Source organism: Anabrus simplex, chromosome 7 (genome assembly GCF_040414725.1).
Source record: "Anabrus simplex isolate iqAnaSimp1 chromosome 7, ASM4041472v1, whole genome shotgun sequence".
NCBI lineage: Eukaryota > Metazoa > Arthropoda > Insecta > Orthoptera > Tettigoniidae > Anabrus > Anabrus simplex.
Genome location: NC_090271.1, coordinates 59,477,524 through 59,497,780, shown reverse-complemented (window position 1 = coordinate 59,497,780; position 20,257 = coordinate 59,477,524). Strand labels below are relative to the sequence as shown.

At 39.2% G+C, this 20,257-nt stretch overlaps 1 protein-coding gene across 1 annotated transcript in view; it reads left to right on the top strand.

Moving 5' to 3' along the window:
- Nucleotides 1–20,257, top strand: part of LOC136877239 (dimethylglycine dehydrogenase, mitochondrial) — a 95,383-nt gene that overhangs the window by 6,550 nt on the left and 68,576 nt on the right. Inside the window, exons 2-6 of the mRNA XM_067151099.2 lie at nt 4,326–4,431; nt 8,885–9,006; nt 9,186–9,293; nt 15,651–15,747; nt 19,657–19,864. Coding sequence (XP_067007200.2) covers nt 4,326–4,431; nt 8,885–9,006; nt 9,186–9,293; nt 15,651–15,747; nt 19,657–19,864 — 641 coding nt within the window. The remainder of the gene's footprint in view (nt 1–4,325; nt 4,432–8,884; nt 9,007–9,185; nt 9,294–15,650; nt 15,748–19,656; nt 19,865–20,257) is intronic.

Below are 20,257 nucleotides of genomic sequence, written 5' to 3'. Positions count from 1 at the left end.
TACGAGTACACAAACTATTGATAGGGAATCTGTCACTTGAGAGACAGCCCTAAATGCAGATCAGAGATGATTGATTGATTTATTGACTGATTTATTTAAAAATGCCTCTCATGTGGTCTATTTATCTAAATATTCCAATAGGATTGGCAAGCTTATATGTAATAGTACCTTCTGGCTTAGTGAAGTAAGCAACAGCAAATGACTTCACTCTCCACTTCCCTACGATTTCTTCTCTTTGTGATATCTCGGCTATCTGTGACAGCTGATGGTGGAGCTGTTGGGACCCAAGCAGTCTTTGGACTGAAAATTCTACATATATCTTCTTTTTCTTAGTGTCATCCCGCATGTGTAGGATCCACTTTTACTGGGCGAGTTGGCGGTGTGGTTAAGGGCGCACAGCTGTGAGCTTGCATCTGGGAGATAGTGGGTTCAAACCCCACAGTCCGCAGCCCTGAAGATGGTTTTCAATGGTTTCGCATTTTCATGCATACCTTTACCTTTACCTTTAAGGCCAAGAGTCTACATGAACGACCAAGACAGCAGTGGCAAGACGAAGAGCAATGAACTCCGACTCTCGCTGGCAAGCTGCATTTCACTCTACTGTTAGTGTTCTCATAAAGCACTCAGACCAAGAAAATAAGCAACACATGCCATATTAGCTGTGATAGAAGAAGGTCAAACTCTTTCTTTTCACATCAAGGAATGCTGCATGTACTGGTTGATACCTGTTCCGATGCTGTCTCATAGGGACCGGTCAAGAATCTATTCAAAGATTTTCATCCCATGGCATACAAGGTAGACCAGCTGATAATTTTTAAACAGTTTGTGAAGTCACACATGTTCTTAACTGATCATATAATCAAGGAGAGAATCTAAAAAAAAAACAACTTTTCTTACTTAGCGTATCATAAATTCAAAGTCATACCTCACTTACCACGTCATGAATTTTCGTTATTACTGCTTAGTACAATCACCTTTTTCCTAGCCCTGAAAATGTTCTTTGTCTTCCCTTGTGAAATGGACATTGATTTCCAAAATAGATAAGAGCCCTCACCACAGGACTCAGGTCGGGAAAAGTTGCGTGATAATGCAAAAAGGCCTAAATTTCTGAACTTCACAGGGTAAATTGCACCTTCAGGGAGCAAGCTGTTATCCTCAGGAAAGTTCGATTTTGCTTGCCAGTTAGCAGTAAGATTGCTGAATGACCCATTGAACCTGTTTGAGCAGGTATTACATATTCCAGTCAGTAGGCCCTAGTTAGAAATCTATTCAGTGTTGAGTGATACAATGAAGGGTAGTGAATATTTGTTGCATGATAATCTACCTATGACTGAGCTCGATAGCTGCAGTCACTTAAGTGCAGCCAGTATCCAGTAATCGGGAGATAGTGGGTTCGAGCCCCACTGTCGGCAGCCTTGAAGATGGTTTTCTGTGGTTTCCCATTTTCACACCAGGCAAATGCCAGGGCTGTACCTTAATTAAGGCCACAGCCGCTTCCTTCCAATTCCTAGGCCTTTCCTATCTCATTGTCGCCGTAAGACATATCTGTGTCGGTGCGATGTAAAGCAAATAACAACAAAAAAAAACAATCTACCTATGGGTTAGGAACATAATTGTGTTAAGTCGACTAGCATGGTGCATATTTATCTTGTGGCAGCCTAGTTATGGATATGGAAAAAAGTTGTGAACTTGCTTACTAATGAAGACAAAATTGAAGTCTAGGAAGTGGACAGGCACCTGCACCTTTAAGCACGATGAGGTGGCATAAATGTTGAAAATGCACCATTGAGTTTTGACTTGAACCCCTCTGTGTGTGGGGGGCGGTAGAATAACATCCACAGTATCCCCTACCTGTCGTAAGAGGCAACTAAAAGGGGCCCGAAGGGCACTGAACTCTGGAGTGCAGATTGGCGACCACGGGGCCCTCAGCTGAGTCTCAGCATTGCTTCTGCTTACTTGTGCCAGGCTCCCCACTTTCATGTATCCTATCCAACCTTCCTTGGTCAACTCTTTTTCTTTTCTGAGTCTGACACTATTAGATCAATCAATCAATCAATCAATCAATCAATCAATCAATCAATCAATCAATCAATCAATCAATCAATCAATCAATCAATCAATCAATCAATCAATCAATCAATCAATCAATCAATCAATCAATCAATCAATCAATCAATCAATCAATCAATCAATCAATCAATCAATCAATCCTGATCTGCATTTAGGGCAGTCGCCCAGGTGGCAGATTCCCTATCTGTTGCTTTCCTAGCCTTTTCCTAAATGATTTCAAAGAAATTGGAAATTTATTGAACATCGCCCTTGGTAAGTTATTCCAATCCCTAACTCCCCTTCCTATAAATGAATATTTGCCCCAGTTTGTCCTCTTGAATTCCAACTTTATCTTTATATTGTGATCTTTCCTACTTTTATAAATGCCATTCAAACTTATTCGTCTACTAATATCATTCCACGCCATCTCTCCGCTGACAGCTCGGAACATACCACTTAGTCGTGCAGCTCTTCTTCTTTCTCTCAATTCTTCCCAACCCAAACATTGCAACATTTTTGTAACGCTACTCTTTTGTCGGAAATCACCCAGAACAAATTGAGCTGCTTTTTGGATTTTTTCCAGTTCTTGAATCAGGTAATCCTGGTGAGGGTCCCATACACTGGTTCCATACACTGGAACCATACTCTAGTTCAAGGGCTAGGGAGTCTTTCAATTTCACGCCCTTCGTGGCCCTTGTCTTTCTTTGGCCAATACTTTTATTTTTCAAAGTGTCAGATCCCTTACATTTTTCCTCTCTTATTAGTGTTATGTAGAGTATAGTTGTCTAGTTGTACATCCTCTTAAAACAATAGTCACCACCACCACCTTTCGACTCAAGTCGGTTGAAGTGTTGTTGAATTCAAGATGGTGGTCAAAGTCATTCTCACGCACGTGGCCGAGTGTAACTTCCGAATAATTCACGGTCGAAGAGTGTGACCAGAAAACAATGTTTAATAATCCACTAGTCCGTGATCTGCAATAACATGTTGATACTTTTATGAGCCCCAGTGCAAATACGAGTACCGTATTTTCATATTTGTTGCTTGGTTATTTACACACCTTTAAACTCACTGTTGTTACTTAATAAGCCCTAGTGGAAAAGGTTTTCATATTTGTTCTCTCACATTTTTCACATGTTTTATTACTCTTCTCTCAAATGGTAAATATAGCTGTCCCTGTAGGACTGACAATGCATATGTGATATAAAATTCACGCATGTCAAAAAAAATGTATCAAGTGTTTCTGTATCCTGTTGGATAATTTTTGTTAGTGTTTCAATAGTACGTTTTCCCATTTAACACATTCTCTTTGCTTCGCCTGTAGAAACATCTTAATGTGGTTTCTCTATGCTTGTAATTTTTCAAACTACTGCAGTTTAAGTTAAGGTTTGTACAACTACTATATAATTGCATAATTTTGTATCATAAATCATTGTCATCAATAAAATGAATACAATTATTGACAACTAATGTGAAGGAAATTTGTAGCAGTGTTAAGCACAATCTGACTTCATTCATATCAGGAGACAATCCTCTGAAAATGTCACCAATAGCACTGAAAGTTTCTTTCTTCATGTTGAGTCAGCATCTGAGCATCTTGTTTATATGACTTTCCCTCTGCCATCCACTTTTTGAAAAAAATCTTTCTTGATCAAAATGGATTTCAGTCATATAAATATCATCCTATAAACTTGTTTTATTCTCCAGTGGTTCCTGATAACAATATAATGCCATATGGCCTCTGGAGAAGCCTGGTGTTTCAAGTTGACACTCATGGGTGATCTGCCGGTCTATAATGTCAATTTGTGTCCTCATACCGAGGTGGTACAGCTCACTTCAGATAGGCCTACAACCCCGGTGGGTGTGAAGTACATGTACTCTTTTAAATGCTTCCTAGCACTCTTACGAATCTTAAATTTCTGACAGTTCAGTCATCTTCAAACAGTTTGAGAAGTGTAGTAGCTTAGATCTAAGCCAAGGACATATATTTTTCAAAGATGATTATCTTTTGCCTGTTTTTGACGGTGCATTCTTCTTTTAGGACACAAAGATTTAATTTTCCTAAGTTTGTCATTAGACATTAATTCACTTTTTGTAGAAAGTAATTGAAAAATCATCATGATCATCATATTTATCCATGGCTGAAAATCTAGAATGACTTTACTACCAGAACCCCTTTGACAAACTATGTAAGTATGGAGAAAATGTTTTTTGATTGTTTAATGATCAATGCTTCATGTGACTATTTAACAATGAGCTCTGATCAATGTTTGCAGTTCTGCTGAAGGTTCAACATCTAAGAATCTGCCAAAAAATGCAGAGACTTTGGTGATAGGAGGAGGGGCAGTGGGCTGCAGCATTGCCTACCACCTGGCTAAGTTGGTAAGAGACACTCTTCATTACAATGTCTACATCACTAGCAGGTCAAAATCTTCCTCAAAAATGCATATCCTGGTACTCTTATTCACTTGTTATTGCTTTTGGAATTGTAAAATTAATTATAATGCAGAAAAATGAGATAACTAGAGGGTACAGCCTCAAAAATACCATTATCTTCTCACAAAGATTTCTGAACATTGGCCATAAAATAACCCAGGTCGGTTTATAAAAAAACTTGTTTGGTTTAATCGACTTGGAGTAGCATCAACCTTTACTCCCAAGGCTGGGATTGTTCAAGAATGGAGGACATCAGCGGCGGTAACTAAAACTCGAATAGGTTTACAGTAAGTAAAATACTTTAATTTAGCAAGTTAACTGCCTGTAGAGACCTCTATAGCAAATGGCAGGTAAATGCTGGAATACAGACAATTTCTAGACTTTGGAAGCATTATACAGGGTGTTTCCATAAGAGCGTGCAAAAATTTAACAGGACATAGAGCAGCCAGCTTAAGGAGATAATATGTATACAATCACATTACTGTATACTTTTTTATTTACATTAGTTACAGTCAACTGCAAATACCATCATTGATACAATGAACATACCATTTTCACTGTACCTTACAAAAAGTGCTGAAATTGACGGTCATCAACCTCAATGCATGCATGATTCATAGCCCGTTCTGTCATGGGACATTGTAAATACGACACAACAGAGCCACCTTATGGACAAGTAAAGTAAACAAAACCTGCATCATGACGTCCTCCTTGTTTCCTTGCAGGGAATAATGAATGTACATGTAAATAAATTGCACAGTACGAGGAAACTTGTATGCATGTTAGTTGTAAATAAGCTGGGAAACAGTAATGCGAGACAAAGTGGTAGACAAGTTTTACTTCCATGTCTCCTTAAGCCGACTTCTCCGACCACAGGTTCCCTACCACAAACTGTTCAGTCGAGCATTCTCTTTGTACTGTTAAATTTTTGCACGCTCTTATGGAAACACCCTGTATTGATGGCCATATAGGAAAGGAGAGCTTGCTTACTCAAAACTTTGTGTAAGGTCACAACAAATATTATACAATATATACGGGATGTATCAGAACTACACGGACAAAGAATCAGGGATGCTCCTCGTATTATGTTAAGAATGATGGTGCAATCGGATTAGCGGAGTAAATTTTTCTTTTAGAGAAAATTAGGTTACATTATTACTTCTGGGCATGCAATTCAAATTGACGAACTTGCCATGCTTGCTGTGCCAGAGCGCCAGCCACTGCCTGTTGCTGTGCACCAGAGGAAGGGAAGGGAAGGGAAGGGAAGGGAAGGGAAGGGAAGGGAAGGGAAGGGAAGGGAAGGGAAGGGAAGGGAAGGGAAGGGAGGGCAGTTAAAGAATTCCTCATTCACCCAGAAGAACATGGGTAAGATTCCCCATCAGGAAATCAGAAATTTAGAACGAAATCTTTCACTTCTGGACAGGAACAAGCACTTGCATTGCAGCAGTAATATCAGATTAATAATGCTATTGGTTTACATCCCTCCTACAGTTACAATTTTAGGAGATGCTGAGGTGCTGGAATTTTGTGCTGCAGGAGTTATTTTGTAAGCTGATAAATATACCATTACAAGGCTGGCATATTTGAGCACCATCAAATACTACTGGACTAAGCAGGTATCAAACCTACCTGCTTGGGGTCAAGGCTCTACTGTCTGAGCCACTCACCCCAGCCAGTATGAGGTTGATTCCTGAGGGCAAGGCAGGTAGGAAACTTTTATCTTCTTCTCATCCAAGAGCTTTCATGGCCTGTGGAGATGGTTTTAGCCTATAAATGCCAAACTCGTAGAGTAAGGGTTATGTTTCTGCCTCATTTTATTACTATTATTATTTATACTCCAAGGAACAACAATACATAATATACCGGGTGTCAGTGGAGATAGTGCGATAGCCAAAAATGATTTTCAGTATGAAGCCTCTTTGAATCTGTCATAGTTTCATTTGTTTCCTTTGGGCCTACTGTGAAGGAAGTTACTTACCTATGTAAGTGATAATGGACTCAACAGCACCCTGATGTATTGTTTTCAATATGGATGAGTTCAGGCCCCACATAGGTTTGGTGGCATGAGTTATGCTTGATAGGAGACTGGCAGATTTCATCTGCACAAAATGTTAAAGTTTGATCCAGTACTACACCCTAATAAGACATCTGATTAACAAGCGTTATTTCTATGCCATTCATCAACAAAACTGTTTTTTTCATCTTCATTTTTCTGGTTGCAATCATAGCTTTTGTCTTAGTTGGATTGAAATGTAACTTGTTTTTACTAACCCCAATGATAGTGTTGATCAAAAGCTGTGTTAGTGTGCCGATTAAAGTTGGCCATATTATTGTCTCGAACCAGGAGCAGAGCATCATCCGCATATGCCACGAGTTGGCAATTATCAAGCAATTCTCATGCTAGCATGTCGTCATATAATACGTTCCAGAATCCTGGACTGTATGTGGACCCTGCAGACAGGCTTTTCATAATGATCGGTATACAGTTTTTCCACATGAGGTTAGTTGCACCTTTCTATTATAGAAATAATTTTATCTGCCTCATGCATGGATGATTTTAATCCTGGATTGAGGTCTGAGAGTCCGCCTCTGTGGTTTAGTGTTTGTGCGATTAGTTGCCACCCCTGGTGGTTTGTGCGATTAGCTGCCACCCCTGGTGGTTTGTGCGATTAGCTGCCACCCCAGGCCCGGGTTTAATTCCCGGCTCTGCCATGAAATTTGAAAAGTGGTATGAGGTCTGGAATGGGGTCCACTCAGCCTCGGGAGGTCAAATGAGTAGAGGTGGGTTCAATTCCCACCTCAGCCATCCTGGAAGTGGTTTTCCGTGGTTTTCTACTTCTCCTCCAGGGAAATGCCAGGATGGTACCTAACTTAATTCCACGGCCGAATCCTGCCTTCTTTCTTGTCTGTCCCTTCCAATCTTCCCATCCCCACACAAGGCCCCTGTTCTGTATAGGAGGTGAGGCCAAGGTACTGGTCATTTTCCCCAGTTGTATCCCTGACCCAATGTCTCACCCTCCAGGACACTGCCCTTGAGGTGGTAGAAGTGGAATCCCTCATTGAGTCCGAGGGAAAAACCAACCCTGGAGGGTAAACGGATTAAGAAGAACTGAGGTCTGAGAAAGGATTGTGAAACTAATCAAAGAGTTGTGTGATAGGAAAGGCAGCAGAACTGACAATATCATTACACTGATCATGTGACACTCCAGTATCTACAGGCAATCCATCTGGGCAGTAGTCATTTTGGTAGGTAAGGACCTTTAATGGGAAGTATGTGCCACAGGACTAGTTTGTTTATTGTGGCTTAGAAGTACAAAGTAGAACATCTGATTGGCTGGAACATCCTCAGGAAACTAAAAAGTTCTCTTTTTTGTACTTCCATCAATCATCATAATCTGCAGTTAGGGCAGTTGCTCAGGTGGCAGAATCCATATCAATTGTTTACCTAGCCTTTTCTTAAATGCCACTGACAGTTCAGAATATATCGCTTAGTCGAGCAGCTTGTCTACTTACTCCCAAGTCTCCTCAGTCCAAAGTCCCACTATTCTTTTGTTGGAAATGATCAAGAACAAATTGTACTGCTTTCCATTAATCATTTCCAGTTCTCAAACCAACTAATCCTGGTGTGGGTCCCATACACTGGACCCATACTCTAACTGGGTTCTTTTCTTGGTCCATCCTTTTCTCTCTTTGGTTATGCTCGAATCGTAATTTCTATTATTTTTTCCCTTCTGATTAGTGTTATTAGAGGATGGTTTCCCAGTTGTACTTCCTCTTAAAACAATAACCACCTACACCACCACCATCACCTCAGCAAGCAATTTAAGAATCTCATATTTTCTTCACCTCAGCTAGGTTACTACCAACTTTAATATTAACTTTGTCTTGGAAATGTGATATAATATTAAACATTACCTATATGGAATGTCCTGTACTGTAAGAACTTCAGGCAATGTTGATCTAGTTTATATGGAAGAAGAATTATGAACCAGGCTGCATAAGCCACCAAATAAAAATGTTTTACTTATTGTATTTTCCTTACAGCTTTTAAGTGGGTTTTTTAACCATCACAGGCCCAATAAATTAAGAATGAGGATATTGCATTGAGTATCCAATAGAAGCTCATACCCATACCGATTTACAAATGCTAAATGTGCAAAAATAGTACCTATGTAAGTTCCTACAGTGAAATTATTATCAGGTATCAAATTATTTTTGGCTGGATGTAGTTCAGAGCATGAAGTGGTTCACTTCATGGCACACATCAAGTTTTGTTCTTAAAAATGAATGGCTGATTCTGGTAATACTGGCAGCCTTCTGTTGGTTCCTGACATGATGAACTTATATATTCATGATGATGCTAAAAAGTGTTTTGAAAGGTATCTGGTGATGTTGACAGGGCCAAAAGGGGGTAGTCCTATTGGAGAAGACAGAACTAACAGCTGGGTCCACATGGCATGCAGCTGGACTGACAGCCTTATACCACCCAACACCTAACTTGAAACATCTTCACTATTACAGGTAAAAAAGCATTCAACAGAGATAACCATGAAGGATAAACACAATACAGTATGTGTAAATAAAGGAGATACAATGGCAACTACAATGAAGTCTGTGTAAATTATTTTAAATTTTATCATAACTATACATAATGAATGTCAGCATAGAAGATGTTTTATTATTATTACTATTTTTTGCAGTATAAACTTATACTCCCAGCTTGAAGCAGAGACTGGTCAAGCTGTTGGCTTCCATCGTCCTGGCAGTATTCGTCTTGCAACTTCACCTGTGCGAATGGATGAGTTCAAGTAAGTTCTTCTTTAACATCACTGACCTTGAGCCAGCAGTGGCTGTAGCTTTGTATGGCAGCAGTTGAATGCTTAACATAACAATGATAAAAGAAACAAAATGTATAACACTGAAATAAACTTTAGAATAGTTAAAACCATATCGTAACATCAAAACTAAACAAAGAAAAATACACGGCAACTATCGGCGGGATGTGGACAGCAAAAGGAACCCTACGAGGTTATGGATCGAAGGACTTCTGTGGCCGAAACTTCGACCAAAGAATAATTTACTCAATACCTACTTATAGTTAATAACTATTTATTATTAAAGAACATCTAAGGAAAGGAAATAAGGAACATTCCTGGTAACCACTATTCAGGAAGTATTGATATTCAAAGAAAAGATTCTTAATCAATTACAAGTTGAAAATGTGGAGTGACCACCTTCACTATAGAAAAATACAGGTCATAGGAAAACAATTTAAAATAAAACAGATTTACTGAGGTCAAGCTTGGAGAGAAATTTAATCTAAAGTTACCAAAACTGTTAGAAAAAGCTTGCCTTGTACCAACGTGAAGATGGATGTAAAACCTCTTTACACCATCATAAATGATCCACTCTACATGGTCCCGAAGACAGAGAATGCAGCTCCCCTGCAACACGCTTCCCGAAGGTACCCCATGCTGGGTGGTGCAACAGGAAATGGCACAGCAAAATTAATGACCAATGGCTGCACAGGAGTTATCTTTCGATTTATTTAAGCCAATCAAATTAAAATTTTTAATTTGATGCCTGTTGTCTTGTCCTTGGAAACTTCTCAAAGCTTGTATCTTCTACAAGTTCTAGAAAAATAGACATGTGCAGTACAAGGTGTCCAACAAATTTTTATGATAATATTTAATACAGTTTTAAATAATCCAAAATTTACTTGAAGAAGATTAAATATATAAACTCTCACAGCACATCACACATTGTACAAGCCTATACTCACAGATATTCTTCAAAACTATAGTTGAGGAAAAATTAGACTACTGATAATGTATAGTAGGACCTTTCATGCCAAGATAGCAAGGAAATTAGGGTGATTAAATATACTGAATATTTCAGAACTGAGAATGTTTATGGCATAAAACTGAAAATGTAAAAATAAAAAAATCATCATGGTTGATGACAGGCAGAGTCATATTTACCTACTAGAGGATTACAAACTGGGCAGTTGCCCAGGGCATCAGGCTTTAAGGAGTGGCAGTTTTCTAGAGACTGGTATGACTGATGAAAAGTGCCTGCTGTTACTTCCCGTGGGATTGTAAATTTTAAAATTTGTATGTCCTGCATTGCTAATATAGGCCTACATGATAGGTGGTAACACTGACCAACATATTATGTTGAATGTTGCTCCGTGTTATGTACTTGTAGAAAGCTTGAGTTCTGGTGGTGACTTCAGTGAGTTAATATTCTTTATGAAGTTAGGCCTGTTGTACCCCTTGGATGTTATACCATGACCACCAAACAAGTATTCCTATCAGCTTATTGTGCACACCTTGCTTGAGTTTGCCAAAAACTCTTGTTTGGTGATCACTGGATATATTAGAAAGAAGTTTTAATTAATACACTGGAGAAAAAAAAAATCCAGGCACCAAGAAGGGGTTGTGCTAGATTATCGAATGTTGGTAGGTCATCTAAAAGATGACGTTGATTCAGATTTCCCACAAATCACATTAGCGTGACACTAGTAGCAGCCCCATGATGTTACACATCAGGTTTGCTTTAAATATGGGCTGTACTGTGTGAGAGCGTCAGTTACCTTTGTTATTGGACAGAGTGACAGTGAGTGGGTCAAGAATGCCTTTATGATGACGAAGAGACCAGTATCAACAGCTCACTGCGGTTGAATGTGGTGTATAATAGGGCTATGTGAAGATGCATTTTCCTTCAGTGCTATTGCAGAACGACTTGGCAGGTGTGTCTCCACTGTGCATGCGTGCTGATAGCAGTGGTCACGAGAAGGTACGCTCACAAGAAGACCAGGCTCTGGATGTCCCCATGGCACTACCGAGAGGGAGGACTGCCGTATTCGGCATATGGCTGTGGCACAGCCGACTGCATCTGCAGCAGCAATTCAAGCACCAGTTGGCTCCACAGTGACGCAACAAACTGTATGAAATTAGTTACTTGAACGACAGCTCCAAGCCAGACACCCTGCGGCATGCATTCCACTTACCCCAAACCACCACCGTCTGCGACTTCAATGGTGTCAAGCTAGAGCTCATTGGAGAATGGAGTGGAGGTCTGCTGTGTTTTCTGATGAAAAGCAGTTCTGCCTTGGTGCCAGTGATGGCCGTGTGTTGGTTAGGAGGAGGCCAGGTGAACGCCTGCATTCCACTTGTCTGCAGCATCAACACATTGGACCTACACCAGGAGTTCTGGTCTGGGGAGCAATTTCCTATAACAGCAGGAGCACTCTTGTGGTTGTCCCATGCACCATGACTGCAGATGTGCACGTCCGTCTGGTGATTCGACCTATTGTGCTGCCATTCATGATCAGCATTCCTGGGGGTGTTTTCCAGCAGGATAATGCACTCCCCACATGCCACTGTTGTAACTCAATGTGTTCTACAGAGGGTCCACATGTTGCCTTGGCCTGCTCGTTCGCCCGATCTGTCCTCAATCAAGTACGTATGGGACATAATTGGACGACAACTCCAGCGTCGTCCACAACCGGCATTATCCATACCTCTACTGACCAACCAAGTGCAACAGGCATGGAACTCCATCCCACAAGTTGATATCCAGCACCTGTACGACACAATGCATGCACATTTGCATGCCTGCATTCAACAGTCAAGCGATTACACCAGTTATTAATGGACCAGCGTGGCACATTTGCGATGGCTTATCTCATACAGATATTAATCTGTAGTCTTGTACCTTTAATCAATTAAATAATGCTGCCTCAACAAATATATTGCCAAAATTTCCATATTCTACATTCCTTATTTCATGGTGTTTGGATATTTTTTTTCTGCCAGTATACTTGGTTTTCTACAGTGACACTTGGAGTCCCACTTTGCCTGGCTGTTTTCTGAGACTAGTCATATAGAGAAAGATTTATTTATTTTATTTAGCATATGGCTACATCACTAAAAATTAATATTACAAATTATCATATAATAAAATTACAAACTAATATCGAGGCCACAAATCTAGTCTATTGATCCCTTGGTCATAACTAGGAACTCTGTTGGATCATCAGGGAAAGCTCTCAGAGGACAATCTTGGACTACATGGTGAACAGCCTGATTTCAGCACCACAGTCACAACTTTGAGAAGTTATTTTCTTCCACTTGTGCAGGAAATCGGCACACCATAGAGAGAGAGAGGAGCACATAATAGTGTGAACACAATGGCAGGTGAGTGTGGAAAACAGGGGACATGAAAAAATATGAAAACACAAAAAAACAATGACAACCTCCACATCCTCACACACTGCTGTCCTCAGTTAGATGAGATCTATTCTTCTACATCCATCATGTCTGAACCCCTGTCGAGCTTGTTTCTGCTTCCCAACATCATCAGGAGGGCGGGCTTCAACACTCACTCAGGGGCCATATTGACATATCTTCAATCTTGATGCTGGAAGTGTAGAATAAGAAGAAAGCCAGATAAATACAGGGAAAGGGAAGAAGATCTCTCTCTCACTCTTTCACAATTTCTCCAAGTTGTGACTGTGACACAGAAAAGCAGACTGTTCACCATGTAGTCCAAGAATGTCCTCTGAGAGCTTTCGCTGGCAATCCAAAAGAGTTCCTAATTATGACAGAGGGATCAAAAGACTACATTCATGGCCTGGATATTAGTTTGTAAATTTATTTTGAGATAATTGCAATATTAATTTTTAGTGATGTAGCCATATCTATGTATATAAAGTAAGAGTTTTGTCTGTACACTGCTCAGAATTTAAAAAGGATGGTATTTCTGTATCAGTCATGCCTACAGTAACAAGGATATGCACTTTTTACTTTTCCGTAATTTCTGTCTGTCTGTCTGTCTGTCTGTCTGTCTGTCTGTCTGTATGTATGTATGTATGTACACGCATCACAAGAAAACGGCTGAAGAGAATTTAATAAAAATTGGTATACGAAGTCGGGTAATAAGTCGCTACAATCTAGGTCATAAATAATTTCATTCACACTGACTGAAATGGTAGTTTAGGGGAAAGCCTAAAATTTAATTCTCAAAACTTTATGTTATTAGTGGTCATATCTTAATGAAAATCGATATGCAAAGTTGGGGAATAAGTCGCTACAATCCAGGCCATAAATAATTTTACTCACGCTGAGTGAAATAGTAGTTTAGGGGAAGGCCTAAAAGTTAATTCTCAAATATTCGTTATTAACGGTCATATCTTAATGAAAATCAGTGGGGGAAGTCAAGGAATGTCTCTATAATCTAGGCCATAAATAAATGTATTCATGCTTAGAAAAATGATAGTTTAGGGGAAGGCCTACATGGAATTCTCAAATATTTATTTTATTAGTGGTCCCATCTTAATGAAAATCAATATGCAAAGTCAGGGAATAAGTCGCTATTATCTAGGCCATAAATAATTTTATTCACGCTGAATGAAATGGTAGTTTAGGGGTAAGCCTGAAATTTAATTCCTAAATAATTATGTTATTAGTGGTCATATCAATAAATACTCCATAACTTACCGGCTATGATCAGAGATATTCATAAATTTGGACTTATTTACTAAGTCATTATCAGCGCTGAGTCACGAGAAAAATGGGTAAACATGATTTAATGAAAATTGGTATGTAAAGTCAGAGAATGAGGAACTGCAGTCTACGCTATAAATAATTTTATAAGACGCCCTAAGATCACAGACTCGAAAGAAAACTAAATGTGAAGGCCTACAATATAGAAAGCTCATAAAATTGATCAACAGTAATATTACATTGACCATTGTTTGTTGTGATGTGCTTTGTCTTCTTTTGCCACTCATCTCCGATAGATAGGATTACTGCTGCATATTGAGTATTTTTTTAAAATTTGCCTTACGTCGCACTGACACAGTTAGGTCTTATGGCGACGATGGGATAGGAAAGGGCTACGAATGTGAAGAAAGCGGCCTTGGCCTTAATTAAGGCACAGCCCCAGAATTTGCCTGATGTGAAGAATCCATGGAATAACTTCTTCAGGACTGCCGTTAGTGGGGTTCGAATCCACTATCTCCCAGATACAAGCTCACAGCTGCGCGTCCCTAACCACGCAGCCAACTCACCCGGTCGTACCGAGTGTAACAGCCTGCCTCAATGTTGGCAGGAAGTAGCTGGAGAGTTAGGTAACTTACTTCTTTAGCATGCCAATCCTCTGTTTCATAAATTTTCCAATACTACTGGTACGTAACACACTGGTTCATCATAGCATTCAAGCTATTCAATCGCTACTCTGAGGCACTGATTGGAATGAGAAGTGTGCATATTTAACAAAATAATGGCAGAGAAGTGTTCATGGCTGTCTTTGGCCTGGTTATTCCAGCTCTGGAACTTTGGACTGTTAGATCGGCACCGTAGTACTGTTCGTTAAAAGTGAGAAAATGTGCAGTTTTTCATTTGAGCGAGTATTTTATGTGATAACATTGCTTTTAATCTCTACATTCCTACTGAAGTTTTTGTAATGACCTATGTAGACTTCAGTTAGGAAAACCACAAAGTCAGTCTTTCTGAGAGTCCCGTAGCGAAGCACGGGTATATCAGCTAGTGCTAAATAAAATAAATAAATCTTTCACTATATGACTAGTCTCAGAAAACAGCCAGGCAAAGTGACTTGATTTGACACTTGGTTGTTCCTTTCCAGTACTGTGGGGATCCTTCTCTGTTTTTGAGTTTGTTCCTAATCTTTGACACCTCATTTATCCTATTATGTCTTCTGAGATAGTTGATCTGAATTCCCATGTCATCTGCAAAGGCCTGGAAATCTACTGTCAGCCATTTTCTCTTGTGGCCCAGGTTTATTACAAATTTATTTTAAAATGTGCACTCTCACTGTGACAGCATACTGCAGGTTGTACAGTTACTTAAAAAAATGGCTTGATATTGTAAAATGTTTGTTTTGGGTGTCCACAGAGTTTGTGTCTAAAATGGAGGTGAATTCAAATAAAATATTAAATGCAAGGAATATAAAATACCAGGTGCATATATATTTTTTTGAGCAGCCAGACATCCTCATAAGTCTGCTGTTCTACTGTATGATGACAGTCCCATTTACTGTCTTCAGTTGTTGCAGGAAAATCTTCATATCCTGGAGTTTGATTTTCCTTTAAAAATTTTCAATCTTTAATATGTTTTGATGTCTCTGAAATATGTTTCTAGATACCAGATGTCACGTCAACAGCACAAGGAAGCTCCACAGAAATTGGTGTCTCCTGAGGAGATAGAGAAAATGTGTCCAATTCTCAGCATGGATGGAGTAAGTGATAATATACAGTACTAGAAGTAATGTATCATAACCTTCCTAACTCTGCTGGAATACAGGCAATATCCACTCTTAGAGGTCACATGATTGAGAACTGCTCCTTGTGCTGATGATGACAATACTTGGTCTGGACATTCCCACAGTCACTCCACATGAAATCCTAGGCCATCATTTATAATTACATTTCCAAGTAATTCCTACACACATTCATGCAGTGGTAGTTTCTGTGAAGGACTGTTGAAGTTGGGCTCCATCATATGTTACCACCTCTGTACTTCACTGTTTGTACACACATTAGGTTTTTTTTTTTTTTTTTGTAGTGGCAACTATTTATTTTCCAGAAATTAAACATATATACAAGGGTCTAGCTTTTACAGGTCTTCAATGTAGCCAGAAGTGTTGCATACAACATGTTCTCATTGTTGCAAAAGCCTTCGTATGCTGTCAGCACTGCCTAATTTCTGGTTGGTGTGAAGAGAGCGATTGATTGCCTTCAGAATATCTTCAGCTGTTTTGAAGTGAATCCCATGCAGTGGTTCCTTCATCTTATGGATTAGGTTGAAGTTGCAGGAACTTAAATTTTGAAGATATAGGAGGGTTGGGATGGAAAGGGAGTGTACAGCCAGTACCAACAATTGAACAAATAAGACACCACTCCTGCTGCGTACAACCTTGCATTATCATGCAGAATGTTGGGTGGGTTATGCTTAAAGTGTCCTTGTGACTTCGACCTAATCCCTAAGATGAAGGAGCCACTGTGTGGAATTCACTTCCATACAGCTGAAGACATTCTGCAGGCAATCGATTGCTCTCTTCACACCATCCAGAAATTAGGTAATGCCGATGTTATCTGAAGGCTTCTGCATCCCTGGGAACACACTGTATGCAAAGCCAGTGGCTACATCGAAGGCCTGTGAAACCTGCAACCTTGAATGTATGCTAAATATCTAGAAAATAAATAGTTGCCACTACTAAAAAATTGACTCATGTAATTGTACAGAATGTTAAGTTCTCTGTGTTCTTACTCAAAACTCCTTATATAGTAGTGTTATTGTTTGTATACGTTCCACTAACTACTATTTTGACAGTTTTTCAGAGACACTGAGGTGCCAGAATTTTGTCCCAAAGGAGTTATTTTACGTGCCAGAAAGTCTACCGACACAAGGCTGACGTAATTGATCACCTTCAAATACCATCGAACTGAGCTAGGATCCTGCCAAGTTGGGGTCAGAAGGCCAGTGCCTTAACCATCTGAGCCACTTAGCCTGACAAATTCCTTATCCCATTAGACATTGGAGTCCTTCAGCTGTCTCCCCCTGTGGGTGGGGGCAGCAGAATAACACCCTCAGTATCCCCTGCCTATCGTAAGAGGCAACTTAAAAGAGGCTGCAGGGTCTCTTAACTTGGGAGCGTGGATTGGGACCATGGGGTCCTCAGCTGAGTCCTGGCATTGCTTCCACTTACTTGTGCCAGGCTCCTCACTTTCATCTATTCTATCTGACTTCCCTTGGTCAAGTCTTCTTATTTTCTGACCCTGACGGTATTAGGTTCTCAAGGCATAGGGGGTCTTTCATTTTCATACCTTTTGTGGTCCTTGTCTTTCTTTGGTCAATACCTTCATTTTTCGAAGTGTCGGATCCCTTCCATTTTTCTCTCTGATTAGTGTTATATAGAGGATGGTTGCCTAGTTGAATTTCCTCTTCAAACAATCACCACCACCACCACCACCACCACCACCACCACCACCACCATGTTTAGCTGTTTGTTTGATCCTTTCTTTGTTTGTACCTCCAAATAAGAAATCTTACACAAGTGGATTATTAGCCCTACCCACCTACCTGGTTGGAGGGAGTAACTGCAACAATATCAGCCCTTCTACACAACACATGAACTGGTTTTGGCTTCACATCTTCATCGGGAGGGCTTGACCAGGAGTGAGAAGTAATGGATATAGAGCAGTGGTTCTCAAACTGTTGCATGCGAACCCCTAGGAGTATGCCTGAGACTTTAGGAGGGTACGCGAGCAGCCTTCAGGGTAAAAATTAAGAAATATTGAAGTATGGAAACAGATAAAAAGTAAGTTAAATATGTATATATGTAGCCATGCTTTGCTTGAAAGTTTCATCTGGACTATGACACATCAGAAAACTGTGTTCGCCATGCAGGCATACCCATCACATTGAAATTTTGATGATTTGCAATGTCTGAATTCCAGAATTGTGATCAACAGTTTTTCATCCTTATTTATTTGATATTGAGGCTAAAATCTAGCATTTTGTGAAACTTTCATACAAACAGGGTATCCTGTGTTCTTTTATTATTATAGTATTATGCTTGATACAGGCATAAACTCTTAAATTTCTTGTCATGTGTAATAAAAATGTATTTAATTTCACAATCCCATATTATTCACAATGTGTATTTAAAAGAATGGTTTATAATCAAATATAAATGCCTCAATAATTAGCCAGGAACTCATATTTTTTAAACCTATCATTTAGGAATTTTTACATGGGGGTACAGTAAACTTTTAGCCATGAGTGAGGGGTACAATCCCATAATAGTTTGAGAACCTCTAACGTAGAAGTAATGGGATTAATGACAAGTGAGCCTGCCCATTTGAAGACAGCGGTGTATGAAGATGTGGAGATTGTCCTTCTCCTTTTGTGTTTTCATATATATCCTAGTTTCCCCTTTCTGTTGTTTTCTCTTCCCACACTCACCTATCATAGTGTTTATCATATTACGGTATGCATTCTCTCTCATCTTCTTATCTTTCTGTATATTGCTTAAATTACATTAGATACGATAAGGATATGCCAGGACACGACAAATACTGGGTGCCAGATCGCTATGGCACCTAAAATTATTTCTTTGGCAACTTATTTTTTGAGCTGAGAATAATTTCCCCCTTTTATGTTTAATTCCCAGTTTGGTGTCGCTGAAAGATTGCAAAGCGCATGTAATAATACACAACTTCTTGACACTCTGGGCAATTTCTGCTTTGATATTAATGTTATTACCATTTTAATTAATAATCAAGGCCACTTTATATAAGCAATTGAAGAAAAATTAATGTCATATATGAACGTTTGGGTTTTGAGAAAACCTCTCGTAAAGAAAGTCTTACCGACAGAGAAGTACTCAAGTATTCTTCTTATGTAAATTACACTAATAATATACTGCGATGCTCCTTTACTGCTGGTACCAAAACAGAATCTTGTTTGCTATTAAATTGATTATTTCAACAGAGCTGTTTTTTAAAGTAAAATAGAACGTATTATTGCGGAATTTATTTCCGTACGTTGACAGCATACGAAGCTCCTAGGAGGCATGTGCATGGATACAAAAGGCAAAATAAGATTGTCTTGTAAAGTATGGATTGTTTCTTGTATTATATCATTTAAGATAGTTAGATAATTTTTGAATTTTAAGTTATTAATCCTTTAACATGACAGACTAATACTTAGAAAGGAATTGTAAGATTTAGTGTTGTTTGTGACAATATCCACTTTGCTATTTACATTTTACAATTTACAAGTTTATTAGAACAGTATCAAAATGCAACGATTGGCTAGTTTCATAAATTTGTATACATAAATTGTATTCATAAATTTGTTTAGTCCAGTGTCCTGATGTCATTACATTTTGTGGTAATTTGTGGTAAGGTATAAAACTATAAAATCATGATACCTATTGCTATTACTACCATGTTTTATTTTTCAAAAGGCAAGATGCCAGTACATAAATGATGCAAGTACTAGAAAAATTACCTTACTCCTAGGTTTGAGTGCTGGCCCCTAGATTTGATGATGATGATGATGATGCTTGTTGTTTAAAGGAGCCTAACATCTAAGGTTATCTAGATTTAAATCATTTGTCATGGCTTGTGATATGTTCCAGATTCTGGGTGGTCTCTACAACCCATATGATGGTCATATCGACCCCTACTCCCTGACCCAAGCTCTGGCTATAGGAGCTAGACGATATGGTGCTCAGATTTATCAGAGTGCACCGGTGACTGGACTCCAGCAGCTGTCAGGTGGAGGCTGGAAAGTGGAAGTTGCTGATGGCCACACTGTACAGGCCAAGCAAGTCATTAATGCTGCAGGTATCTGCTTAATTACTTACAGTGTTGTTATCTACAGTTGACAGTGTTTCACATAGATGGCCACGCTAGTTGTACTCTGTTACCTCTTTCTCCAACAATTCCTCCCCCACCCATTTCTTTCAGTCTGCAAAAGAAAAAAGAAACTTTTTGGAGATCATCTTTTAACCTCGATAATGTCTGTCCATGCCTACGAGCTTATGCATGGCTGCATCAGTTTGAAACAAAATTTCATATGAATTAAGTTATATTCCTAAACATCTGAACAATACAGTTTTGAATTACCATCTATACCACTTTCAAAATATGATCAACTCTTCATGCATTATTTCGAAAGCTATGCAGTGGAGTACTTATTAACCCTTGAATTGTACAGCTATATTTCAAGGACACTAA